Source organism: Cygnus olor, chromosome 3 (assembly GCF_009769625.2).
Source record: "Cygnus olor isolate bCygOlo1 chromosome 3, bCygOlo1.pri.v2, whole genome shotgun sequence".
Lineage (NCBI taxonomy): Eukaryota > Metazoa > Chordata > Aves > Anseriformes > Anatidae > Cygnus > Cygnus olor.
The window spans coordinates 571,464-585,255 of record NC_049171.1 but is presented as its reverse complement, the minus strand read 5'-3'; the positions used below and the strand labels follow the sequence as shown (position 1 = coordinate 585,255).

General features: G+C 41.7%; 1 protein-coding gene across 1 annotated transcript in view; it reads left to right on the top strand.

The window, feature by feature from the left end:
• DTNB (dystrobrevin beta) overlaps positions 1–13,792 on the top strand; it is a 190,674-nt gene that overhangs the window by 118,602 nt on the left and 58,280 nt on the right. The window contains 3 exon segments of the mRNA XM_040552198.1: positions 206–291; positions 1,975–2,088; positions 7,028–7,124. Of these exon segments, the coding sequence (XP_040408132.1) occupies positions 206–291; positions 1,975–2,088; positions 7,028–7,124 (297 nt within the window).

The window sequence follows — 13,792 nt, the reverse complement described above, 5'->3', positions numbered from 1 at the left end:
TCCTAAAGCAGTATTTCTGAGACACCGTGATCAGATGTACCCCAGTAGTCCATCTCAGCACAGCTTTTTTAATAGCTTTGCAATCTGGGCTGTTAGTATTGTACTGTGGCAGTCAGGAAACATGGGACTGGATCCAAACAGTGTCATATGTGGTTAACAGGTAATGAATACTGTGTTTAATTTTTCTCTGTTCTCCATCCACCAGCCTCGCCCACCAACAGACCTGGGTTTCAACTTTGATGCCAATAAACAACAAAGACAGCTGATAGCAGAGCTGGAAAACAAAAACAGGTAAAAACCAAGCTTTGATCAGTATTGTTTAAGGAGAAACATTTGAGGAGAGAAAAGCCTTTAATCCTATGCTTTGTTGTTTTTAACTGTTTGTATTATATCAACCAGATTGTTTTCCTAGATCTTTTGTTGAAGGGTGTATCTCCCTCATTAACCAATTAGCACCATGCTGATGCAGCTGCAGTGCTATTATTCCTCAGGGAGTAGGTTGATCTTTTTAACTGATCTTCTTAAAATCATCTTAACCAATACTGAGTATCTGTATTGCTGTCCTCAAACCCAGCAAACATCACAGCTGGGTAAACCATTCAGGTGGCAGCAGGAAAATAAATCAGCTACGTCGTAGAGCAGGCAGGTTGAAAGGTTGGGGTGGATAAACATAACTTGGGAAAAATGGGGATTTTTTCCTTTTGCTGGAAGACAAAAGAGTCTGAGGAAATTAGGAGGCCTGAAAAAAATAGGAGATGGACTGTAGGAGCTGGTTTCCTTCTCTTGTTCCAGAGGGGCTGTTAAGAGATAACTGTTTCTGTTGTAATACTGCATTTGCACTTACCTGCTTCTTCACCACCCACATGTCAAGTTCATGTTTCTCTGCCTAAGAGAAAGTAAGGGGGTGCTGTTCTAAAAAGCAAGCTGTTGAGCAGTTGCAAAAGCAACACGCTGTATTGCCCAGCCAGCCAGTAGGTCGCCTTGGGGTCCTGGTGCTGTGCTGGCCTCACAGCTATACCCGGGTCTCCCTGTTCTGGGTGCATGGGCTTGCATCACCCCTTGGGCCTTGAGAATTGCCAAGGCAGCCTCAGCAGACCAGGTAAATATATTTAGTAAGGTTCATTTGGAGGAGTCCCAGTTCCTGAAGGGTTTGTGTACCTTGATCCTTGCACCATGTAAGTGTCATAGTTTTAGTACGCTACCAAGAGAGCCTGCAGGTATTTGAAATTATTCATTAAGATCACAGATAAGGGAGATCTAAATCAGTGCTGTTATGAAACCTCTTAAGGAGAGCAGCTTAAAGAAAGAGCAAGGGGGAGAGATTTAGAGATTGTAATCTTCATTCTCAGATCAGAAAGATTTTATTTCTCTGTTAATAAATGAGTCCTGAGCCGCAAGGGATGCATCTCCTACCCACAGCAGCAGCAGCTGGGAGCACGTGCAGTGCTGCGGCTGCTAGCTGCTTGCCTTCCCTTTGTGAGGCCTCAGGGCAGCTCGTCTTTGTTACTGTGAGCTGATACGGCCAGGAGCTGGTGCTTGGCTTACTCCTGCTGCCTGCCAGGAGCCTCGCAAGGGTGAGTGGGAGGCCAACCAGCAACCAGCCGCTCCTTCAGAGCCCTTCTGATGGAATATGTGTGAGAGCGGGCTATGCTGAAAACGGAGCTTCCTCTTAGAGCGGTCCCTTAGCCCATTCCACACAAAAGGTTTTGAAGAGACCTTGCCAGCATATGGCATGCGAGCGATTTCATGCTTCTTATTACTTAAGTAATAAACTTCCTGTGTGTATTACAGCAATTCATAGGACTGCGCTAACTTACCTGTCTCGGATTTGAGTCTGTGTCAGTCATACATGAAGACTGACAGAAAGAGTGCTTGAAGGGTTATAACAGTATTTGAAGGGTTATAACAGTATTTTAAGAGCAGTATAAAGGCTGACCCTATTCCTCTTTAATCTTCCCTCTGTCACTGATATAGAGAGATACTCCAAGAAATTCAGCGTCTGAGACTGGAGCATGAACAAGCCTCGCAGCCCACACCCGAGAAAGCCCAGCAGAACCCAACTTTACTGGCTGAACTCAGGCTTCTACGGTAAAAGAAATATCTAAAAGCTTGCGTGCATTTGATACCGTGGCTGATCAGCCCATGTGGTCTGTTCTTTAGCACAGACAATGATAAATGTTATCCTGGACAGCATAACAGCAGCGTATCTTCAATAACCCTAAAGTGTTACTTTGAACTGGTGAATTCTGAAGACTGACGGCATATTACAATTTGTTCTTTTATAAGTGGATTTAGAAGTAAATAAAAGTCTCTGAAAACGAATTCTTTGTATAGTTCAGAAAACTGTTTGCAAAGAAGAAAAACTGAGCAGAAAAATGGTTTAACTGCTTATTATGTATTGTACAAAAGGGTGGAATTGAAGATAAGTGTCAGTTATTTGATTAATCACTGAAACTATGAAAATTCATACCTACAAATATTCAGACACACAGCCACAGTTGGAGAAAGATCTTCAAAGCCTCTTCAAGTTTACATTTTTAAGTAATGGAGAAATTGTCAGTATTTGTAGAATAAAGTGTTTCATAGTTTGGATAGTCACAAGTGTATTCTCTGGCTATATTTTATTTCATCTTCCATTACTAGTTGATTTCATAGCTTAACCTTCAAAAATGGTGTTTGTAATCTAAAGTAGGTTTTAAAATTTAAGCTCTTGGCAGCAACAGCTCTTTGAAAACTACATTGTATTTTATTTGCTGAGGTAAACTTTTTTCTGTCCACTTAGTAAATGGCAAAATTGTTGTGCTTCCCATTAGTGCTTAAAGGTTTTCCATAAAGTGCAGTGGTCTTGTCATGGAGCTGCTGCAACTGAAGGTGGTGTCTACAGAGTATAATCTAGTCCCATACGGCAAAATTTAAAGCTTTCAACTTCTGTCATTACTTTTTCATACAGAATGTGCTATATTATGGTACAATTCATATCTCACTGGTATTTTCATTCTTTAATGATAACAGTGCAGAGATTTTCTAGCTATGTGCTTTACATAGCTATGTATGTATTTTTTAAATGTTTAAAAACTGGGGAGGAAGCAGAAGATATCAACAAATGTTATGCAAGAGCTGGAAAAAAGGATATTGCGAGGCAACTTGATATGCTGTTTGATCCAACAGAGAAAGATGCAATAAGCGCCAAGAGCTTAAATTGGAAACCAGGCACATTCAGACCACAGATAAAGCACGTGTTTTTTGAAGTGAGGCAATGATCTCAAGAGCAGTAAGAGCTTTCAGTTTCTTGATGTCTTTCATAGAATCACAGAATGGTTTGGGTTGGAAAGGACCTTAAAGCTCATCCAGTTCCAACCCCTGCTATGGGCAGGGACACCTCCCCCCAGCCCAGGCTGCCCCCAGCCCCATCCAGCCTGGCCTTGGGCACTGCCAGCGATGGGGCATCAGCAGCTCCTCGGGGCAGCCTGCACGAGCGCCTCGCCGACCTTAGTGGTGAGAGTAAAAAGTTTCCTCCTTTAATCTAAACCTGCCCTCTTTTCATTTAAAGCTAAACCCCATTCCCTCTTGTCCCATCATCACACTCCTGACACAGAGTCCCTGTCACAGTTTCTCCCACAGGAGATTCACTAATGTAAAAAAGGTTGAATTACAGCATTGTACTTGGAGGGGAGTGAGAGAGCAGTTGTGGTGGAGTCCAGCTGCCTTGCAAGGTAAAACTACCACAAGCATGTACAAACAGTCAAGAATTATCATGATTTCCAATCTGTCCTTCTACATCACCCAGGCTAGGAAATTTCTTCCTGCAGTTCTCTTACCAATGGACTAAGAGTATCCACCCATTCCAGACAGACATTTGAGCTTTCATTTTAGAGATGGAAAGAATACCACATCCCCTCATACTGTTAATGTGATCGTCAGTTAGCTTCTGTGCTTTGTCTGTGCTCAGTGGGCTAGGAGTGTGCATGTTATTTCTAACCTTCGTATGCCGAGTGCCATTTTCCAAACGTTGTCTTTCTCTGTGCTTTTGTCTGCTGAGCTAAAGAGATCTTTTTCAAAATTCCTGTCTGAATGCAAGTACTTAGAGATTTTGACTCCTTCCCTTCTTCCTCTCTTCCTGCATAAATGACTTGAATGACCTCGACAGGCTGGAGGGATGGGCTGAGAGGAACCTCATGAAGTTCAACAAGGGCAAGTGCAAGGCCCTGCACCTAGGGAGGAATAACCCCAAGCACCAGTACAGGCTGGGGGCTGACCTGCTGGAGAGTAGCTCTGCAGAGAGGGACCTGGCAGTCCTGGTGGACAGCAGGCTGACCATGGGTCAGCAGCGTGCCCTTGTGGCCAAGAAGGCCAATGGGATCCTGGGGTGCATTCGGAAGAGTGTTGCCAGCAGGTCAAGGAAGGTGATCCTGCCCCTCTACTCAGCCCTGGTGAGGCTTTACCTGAAGTATTGTGCCCAGTTCAGGGCTCCCCAGTACAAGAGGGACATAGAACTACCGGAGCAAGTTCGGAGGAGGGCTATGAAGATGCTGAGAGGCCTGGAGCACCTGTCACACAAGGACAGGCTGAGAGAGCTGGGCCTGGTCAGCCTGGAAAAGAGAAGACTGAGGGGAGACCTCAGAGGAGGTCTACTACTTGGAACCAGAGGTCCCTTTCAATCTAATTCTAGGATTCTGTGATTCTGTGAACTTCTTCAGTCTCTCCATACAGCAGGTTTGCCAGATCTCCAGCTTGCTGTCAAGTTCTTCCTAAGTCCTCTGCATCTCTTCTATATATAGGCTGCAGTGCTGGCTGCAGTGTCTCCTAAGTAGTCACTGGTGCTATAGATAGAACTAATGTTAGCTTTCTTACCACCAAACATCACTCTCATTAATAAATTCAAAGCACACATTAATTTTCTTGACTGCATAGCATCACACTGGAAGTTCACAACTGGCGGGTTAGCTGGGATGGCAACGTACTCACCAAGTCACAGCCATCCAGGAGCCCTTCCCCAAGCCTCTGTGAGCAGTGCCTGATGACCTTGCCTTCGATAACATTTAAGCACACATAACCAAATCATCTCAATTGCATGTATGAAAGCATGAAAAAGTTAATCCATGGTAAATCAGCTTGTCACAGGTTTAAAAATTTGCAGACAACACAGCCCATAAGGATGAGTCAGCTCTATCACATTGTTGGCAAAGGTAACCATGGATGAAGTAAGGCTGCATCTGTCATCTTACAGATTTCTGTCCTGTTGTTCTTAGTTTCTTCTGCTTGCATGTGCTCAGGATGCTCATTTATACACAGGTGCCATGGATCAGTTTGTTCCAGGCATATGCCTCAAACTGCATCTCTCCATTTCTGTCTCTAGAGACTGACCTGTCATTTTTATTTTATAACATTTAACACCTTTTGTCATTGACAAACAGTTCCTCTTTTTTCTTCCCTGAAAGGAAAAAAAAAAGAAAAAAAGAAAAAAAAGAATAACATCAACCAAAATCTGATACACACAATGATGTTGATTCTTAATTAACAATTACATTTGGAGAGCTGCACATATTCAATATGTTGATTTTTACATTATTTGTAATTGTTTACCAGAATGTTATATTAAATAACTATAGAATAAAAAGCTACAGACTTCGAACTGACCCACAGAAAAGGGACAATATAAACATAAAGAGTTATGCTTATCATGCTTTTTTAACATATTCCAGGTGACCATGCGTATATAATCATCTCTTTGCTGCCTTGTTGTTTTAAATATATATATATATATATATATATATATATGGGTATTTAATAACCACATTCATCAAAATACAAAAAGAGTTTAAAGATACCTAGGATAGCTAATCATAGAATAGTGTTCATAATGTTCTGTTCTTTTAAGAATCAGTATAGAAACTGGTTAATTCTATAATGTAATCTTAACAGTTTTCTGGTTGGGGTGAATGCTTGCTGTATATTGTATTCACAGTCACTACAATAAAAGCAAGCCATACTCAACAAATATATTCCATCTGAGTAAGAGGCCTGTTTCAGTTCCAGATTCTGATGTCCGATTGGTGCTTCTAAAACCTGTTGGTTATTAAAATTCACAGAATGGTTTATCCGTTGTACATCATGTAACAGTATAGATAAGATCTAAGGCATTTAAAAATTCAGTCTTCAATATGTGGTGCCTTTAACTTTGGAGGAAGACATTATTATGTCCACAAAAACAACTGTCAAAGACTAGATAAGCCTTTCTCATCTGCTTTTTCTTACAGTTATTTATTATTCCAAAGTTTGTGATTTGTGGGGTCCAGCATTTTTTAAATCATATAAGATACTGAACTTCTGACATGTGTTGACAGTTCGTCTTTGAATTTCTCTTTGTATTAGTTACTTCTTCGTGGTTTTTTGTGTTTTTTTTTAATATAAAAACAAACCATACAGTCATATTTCCTTAGATCTCCCGCAGATAGGCATCTGTAGAAATGCAGCGGTTTTTTGATGCCAAGGAGAGGGAAAGACGCTTATTGCCTCCTATTCTTGTTACATGGGTTCTGGTAGAATAGAACAAACGTGTCAAAGATCGTACGTCACACTGCTGGACAGAAATAGCTCTGCCGAGTCTCCATCCAGATAGGTGATAGCCCAGTGCTTTTCCTTTCCAAACATCTGCAGCCTTTTCTCCTCTTTTTTTTTTTTTCTTTCTTCCCTCCCATAGTTCATTCTTGTCTGAAAGCTCTGCAGGATGCCTGGCTCTCACGTTAAGAGTGTTCTTAAAAGGAAGCTGGCTTTTTTTCTCAAAATACAGTGCTTTTGAAAAAAGCTTTCTACTACCAAGATGTTAACTGTAGATTTCTGGATTTTAAGTGAAAAGTCTGATTTTTGTATATAGGTTTCATGGTCATTGTACAGTATTTTGCAATATTTTTATAAACTGGAAGCACAGGGGAGTGACAAAAAGCAGAGTTATGTCTGAATTTCCTGACGTGGTTTTGAAATACCCAAAGCTTATTTTCTGACTTTTTCTTTCATATAACTTGAACAGGCAGAGAAAGGATGAACTGGAACAGAGGATGTCTGCGCTCCAAGAAAGCAGAAGAGAACTGATGGTGCAGCTTGAAGGGCTGATGAAACTGCTCAAAGTAAGCCATTTCATGTCAGAAATGCAGTGCATCCTTCTCTCCCACAGGTCTGGAATTCACTATTGCCGTTCTGAGATTCCTGCTTTGCTGTTCTTACTATCATAAATACTTCATAAGGAATACAAGGACTTTGCAAAAAGTCATTTCCTTACTGGCTCTGCATATTGGTGCAGATGGTTAATGAAATTTCAGGTTCGTATGCTGCTCTTTTGGTTAAAATATCAAGAACATGTAAGAATAGGAAGGTTTTGGAGAAAAATTAGATTAGGTAATAATCTACATGCTGTTCTGGGTAACAATTTAGTTCTGAGTTTAACTGGAAAATAAACAGGAAACTATAGTTACTGTAGTACAGAATAGAACTCCCCAGTGGCATGGCAGTGTTTCACCAAGCACTACCACAGTAACCCTTTGATGTTTGTAGGGTCTTTTCTTTTTGCTTTACATTATGATGGTGTTGGTTCTGATCTGTATTGCATGATGTTGTTTGGATTTCTGTTGAGGGTCCATTATTCTTTTCATAGCATACTGCCAGAATTGAGCTCGTAGTTGATTACCAGAGTTTGAAATATTATTGTGTGTTTATTCTTTCCATTCTTTAAATTGGACAAGAGCCTCATTACATAAAATGAATGAGAAAACATTGTCCTTATTCAAAGAGTTTTTGATCTAAGATGCAACAAAGATACAATACACAGTGGAAGAAATGGGAGAGGGATCACAGTGACAGGAGAAGCACAGGGTTTTATGGTTTAGCTATAGCCACCTCTTGATAGTTCTAGAAAAGTGTAGAGCTTGACTGCACTTGAAAATGATAATTAATTCACATAGTATATAAACATGAAGTTCAGTCACTCTTTAGATTAGACTTGTATTCTGGAATAGGAATGTACATACAAGGCTATGATCAAATACTCTTTAGAGGTAGCTGTTTTTTTTTTTGTTGTTGTTGTTGTTTCTAGCTTCCCAGTGCAGATGAGCACATGGCTAGAATTAATATTTGGGAGGTATATTTTTATGCCAGTGGTCCTGCACACTGTAATTTTTTTCCGCTCAGACAGTTAACATCCATCTTCTAAAAATATTGAAGATAATAATTTGCTAAATTAAACTTGACTTCTGCAGACCCTAAACCTTTGTAAGTTCAAGTGTGAGTTTCTGAAGATGGGCATCCAAAACTGAATTACAAATTTCAGAAAGTACAAAAAGTTGTTGCTTCAGAAATGGTTTGATTCTTTGTGGTTCAGATGACCACAGCCTTAGCATTTTAGGCGTTACCTTGCACACACAATCAGTACAGATATTTTGCTTTAACATGTTTAATGCTTTAACATTGTTTTCAAATCACTCGTGAGCCTTCAGACATTAATCCTCCCCAACACTAGCTGGTGTGAATGCTGTCATCTCCATTGGGTTGAGTGGCTGTTCCGTCATCCGGCCTGACTTTCTGCTCTTCCACCTTGAAAGCCTTGAAGGCAAGGTAGATTGTCTGGCTAAGAGAGATGTACTACTTGGAACCTGTACAAGCAGCCCGCAAAACTTTATCTGTCCCCTAGCCACGGGTGGATTGATGGCCGTGCTGTCCTGGCCGTCAAGTTCCCAACTCCTGACTGCCCGAATGGTGTGTGCAGCCTCTTGCCCGGCTGCTTGGACAAGGGAGCGTGGTGTTGTGTGGAGCAGCAGCAGATGCTGATATGAGTGACTCACGGGTGAGGAGAGCAGAGGCTACGGCAGGATACTGCAGAGTAAAGGGAGCACGTGGGCACCAGTGGCAGCATTGCAACTGGGGAGACGGAGGAGGGAGGAGGGAGGAGGACCCCCATCTGATAAACCAGTGTTTTTTAGGACCCATTTGTTAAATTGGATCATGCAGTCCACTTCTATCAGAAATTACGAGTTTGTCAGAAAATTTAATGACATTGCTAGGCTGTATTACACAGAAGATTGGTTTAGAAGCCATCTCTTACTAGACTTTTCATTTATGAATCTATTGTCTTCCCCAATTTCCAAAATTGCTAAAAAACTTTAAGGGCAAATAGGAGTGGATATAAGGAAGAACTTCTCCCCCAGGAGGATGATGAAGCAGTGCAGCATGTGCCCAGAGGGGTTGTGCCATCTCCATCCTTGGAGGTTTTCAAGGCCCAACGGGACAGAGCTCAGAGCAACTTGGTCTGAGATTAAACTGACCCTGTCCTGAGTAGGAGGTTGGGCTAGAGACCTCCTGAGGTCCCTTCCAACCTGAGTTATCCTATGAGCCTGTTACTCTTACAATTATTTGGTTTTACACGTTGCATAATATGGTTCTTTGAATTTCCCCCTTATTAGCTCTATATGGAGCCTGCCAGCTTGTCTTTGATGAAAGCATCTTCCAGAAAGACATCTGTTCCTGAACTGATGAAATCAAAAATGGAAAATCCACTGCCAATGCAAATTTGCTTGCACAGTTAAAAATGTCTACCTTATTTTGAGTTTTAATGTATTTAGCTTCAGTTTGCACCCATGGGCTCTGGTACGTGTGGTTCTCCCTCCATTAAATCAAGGAGTTCTTAGTGTCCCTGTTTTTTCCCTATGCAGATACTTACTCCTCACACTGACAGCACTCCTCAATCTTCTTTTTTAAAGCAGTTGGACAGGTAGAGTTCTGCTGAGTTTCTCACAATACTGTACTTCAGTCTTTTTTTATGATTTTATTTGCCTTCTGCTGATATTTAATATTATTTTTTAAACTGGGCAAAAGCAAACTGTACATTGATTTCTTCTCTGAGTCTAAGCAACACTATACAAGAAGTTACAGGAGTAGTTTTATTATTCTTCATTGCTATTTTCCTTTTTGTGCCTTTTTGCACCAGTGACAGCTTTTTGAATTCTGTCAGTTATCCTGTTCTTACTCCATGTAATGTGCTTTGTTTGTTTTGTATAGTGCTAACTGGTTAACGAGAATGTCACAATTAAATTCCCTCATATGAAAATATATTACATCTGTGCAGTTCCTGTAGAAGCCAAACTTGTAATACATTCAAATAACAAAATCAGATTTATTTGGCAAGACCTATTTTCCATGAAGCTATAAAGCTTCATACATTACTTATTAGTTGAGTCTTGTATCAGCATTTCTGTTACTTTGAATCAATTAATGATAGGGCAAGATGTTTATACTTAATTGCGTTTTCTTATCTCCCTATTTGAATATCAGTACAAGACAGCACAACCCAGTCCTTGGACCCTTCTAGGATCTGTAAAAAATTGCTTTAACTGGACCAGATAACTCCTCATGCAATTACTGTAAGAGTTTTGGCTGCAAGCTGCCCAGGCCTATTGATCTAAAAATAGTATTTCTAGTAGATACTCTTTTAACACGTTTTCTCATTATTGGTGGAAAGTGTTTCACTCTTCGCTGATGGAAACTACAAGGGGAAAGTACAGCGTCCTCCTATTACTCAGACACAGAAGAGAAATACTGATTCCTATTCCCCTATTAAGAATTTTACCATCACTATCAAGACCCAATATACACCACCTCAAGGCTTTGTTTTGTTTCTGATATTTGTGTTCATTTCAAAGACTCCTTTCTGGCAGCTTTAGCCCTGTCAGACATGAATTTTTAGTTCAAGTTTTAGCTACTCTTCTCGTTTGGTGCACTTAAAAGTTTTCATTTATAATTTAGATCAGCTGTTAAGCTTTTATGATTTTTCCATTTTCTTATACAATATTTTCTGCATTTTTAATGCCACCTTCATTTCAGTATTTAGAGCTGGATTCATCTTACCTAACTTTGGTTATCTGAAAGTCTGGTATCTCGGCTCCCTCTGTAAACAGGAGAGAGAGGAAAGCATATATTTGGAAGGACACAGTTGTTCTCTGGAGGTTTGTCTATTTTTTCTGTTAAATATAAAAGGAGCCCAGATGATTAATTGATATTGGACGCCTTTGTTTTCAATGGGTACGTTAGGTAAAATGAACCCTGTTCAATGCAAGACGAGTTATCACTGTAGTCTACTCTGGTGATTTATCTAACACTATTTTTAACAGACTTCCTTTACATCTTTGTTACATATTTTGATCTCTGCATTTTCCTTCATTTTCATTTATAACTTCTCTACGTTCTGAAAAATTGCTCAGTTTAAAGCTTTGTGCAGGCAAGTTCTCTCCCTGTGGCACTGGGGCAGATCCTCCAGCTGCGAGGGCTGACCCGTGCTGTGATGGCGGCCTTGTGTGTGCGGGCAATCGAACCCCCGCGATTTGCGTCCTGCTCTGATGTTTGTTAGACAGCACAGCCATCTGCCCACACTCCTGCAACATGCACTCGGGTTGCTCTTCACACAGTGTGTGCTTCTGAACCTTTTATTTGTTTTTGGTCTCCAGGTGCTGCGCTCTGTGCTGTGGCACTCAGGAGGCCGCAGGTACCAGGGTGTAGGCAACTGTGGGTGGTTTGTCCTGGAGGAGTTCAGGTCCTTCAGCTCTTCACCAAGTGTCGTCGGTGGCGTTTTGGTTGCACTGTCCAACGCTCTCTGAAACCCTTTGAGCCTTTGAACTCTGGGCCAGTCTGTTAGTGCAGGGCAGCGTTCCTCGGACAGCACCCACGGGCTGTGGGAGGGGTGCTGCGTGTGGTCACAGCAGTGCTACCAGCCATCCCAGGCCATCCCAGTCTGGGTGATGAGAGGTGATAACAGCGTGGATGTGCAGATCATGCCAGAGAGCAGGCCCGTGTGCAGCTGAGGCGAAGACCAGGGCCTTGCACCTGAAGGGCTCCTGCAGCGGCCGCTGTGGTGCTGCCCGCGACTCTCACATCCCCCGGCAGCTCCGGCCATCTCTAGTTAGGCAGAAGCAGATCAGGCCCTTGCACATGAGAGGCCTCCTGTCCACCCAAGCTGCACAGTGGCCAGTTATCTGCCAGTGGTGTCGCCAGTGCCTCCCTTCAATGCTTTTTATCTTCTCCTCATCCAGGCTGCGGGCTTACCTTTCTGTCTTTTCTTCTGAAGACTTCAATCACCTAGTGCCATTAGCTGGCACTCTTCTAATAAGTAGTCAGCAGTGATGATTGTCTGCCTTCTTGCAGGGTTTTTGCCTTAAGCTACAATGATATTCTGCAGACATATCCCATATCACTTTTTTCCATTTCCTCAATGGTAATTTCCTCACTAGCTGATTTGATGATTTATCTAATAACTGCTCAGTTCTTTCTAGCAAAGCTCCACGTCTCTTGAGATTTTTTTTCACATCTGTAGTTAATGCTAAAGCCTCAGTTTTCAAACTAACAACTTTTTTGTAGAGTGGAGATCATTTAAGATCTTTTCCCTGACCTGGCTCACCATCTGGTCCTGTGAGTCCCCGTGCTTGTAGAAGGAACAACTGGAAACATGTGGGAGCACGGGGAGGGCAGCCGTGGCCTCCGCAGCCGATGTTGATTCATGGTTCAGTGACACCGTGCCCTACATCTGCTACATCAGTGCCTAAATATGCACCTGAACCACCCCACATCTTGGGAGAAAAAAACAGAAATATCTGCTCAGAAATGTGGAGTGATGTGGTTATGTGTTACTGTACATCTCTGCGGTCACTTCCAGTGTATCTCTGTAGTGCCCTCAGTGCACAGTCAGGAACACATCTTTATCTTTTGGTGTAGTGGTCAGTGAAAAGAAACTACTCCAAATTAGGGGACAGAGACTGGTTAGTCCTACTCAGACAGGAAATAAATGAGGGAAGGTAGATAAATGGGTTCATAGATCTCAAGGTCAGAAGCAACATCTATTCCATGAATTTTAATTCCATGAACTGAATTTCTGGGGAGATGTGCTGGGGAGTGGTCCTGCTGCTCACTGCACTGCCACTCCGTGCAAAGCCACTGTTGGAGGGAACACACACTGTTACCCTGAAAAAGCTGTAATTACTAATTCTGCAAACACAAGAGTACTCAAAAAACATGCTGCCAACCTATCTTTCTAATGCACGCTGTTGCTACCACACTACAGCTGCCATGCTCCTCCACACAACCAAGCCCACGTGACAGAACAGCCTGTAGAGCTCAAAATGGTGTTCCCATTGTTATACAGGTGAGGACAACATTTATGAAAACATTTGAATTGTAAAAGAAACTCTCAATATATGATATTTTGCTCATACCCAAAAAAGCATGTATAGTTGAAGTTAGTGTGATTCTGCTGGCCCAGGAGGATCATAGCATACATTTCTCTGATTCAAAAGCTGATAAATTCATCCATATTTCACTATTTTTGGTCTTTCAAATTAGCAGTGATCTATACTGATAGAAGTTGCATTGCAACGATGAAATTGTTCTCTCTTTTTGCTTACTCCATATCTTTGGTGTTTGTCTCCCAGTTTCTCTCCTCCCATTCTAGATCTGATTGCCTGCCGCTCTTTAATTTGCCCTTTTGAAATCTGATCTGCAGAGGTCACTGCAGGTCCAGTGCTAGTGGTCACTCTGTGATCAAAAAGGTGATATTTTAGCTCTCACGTTATGACAGTTTTGGTCTTTGTGATGGCAGATTTGTGCATGCAGGAAACCAAATGCATTGCATTGATTGCACACTTCAAAGGGTGTTTCCAGACTTTTGAGGATGATAGTCTGATATTTCTAGACTGAAAGTAAGATTGTCTTGAAGACAACTAGAGAGTCATTTCTGAGTCTAGGATAGGAAGAGACACCAGTA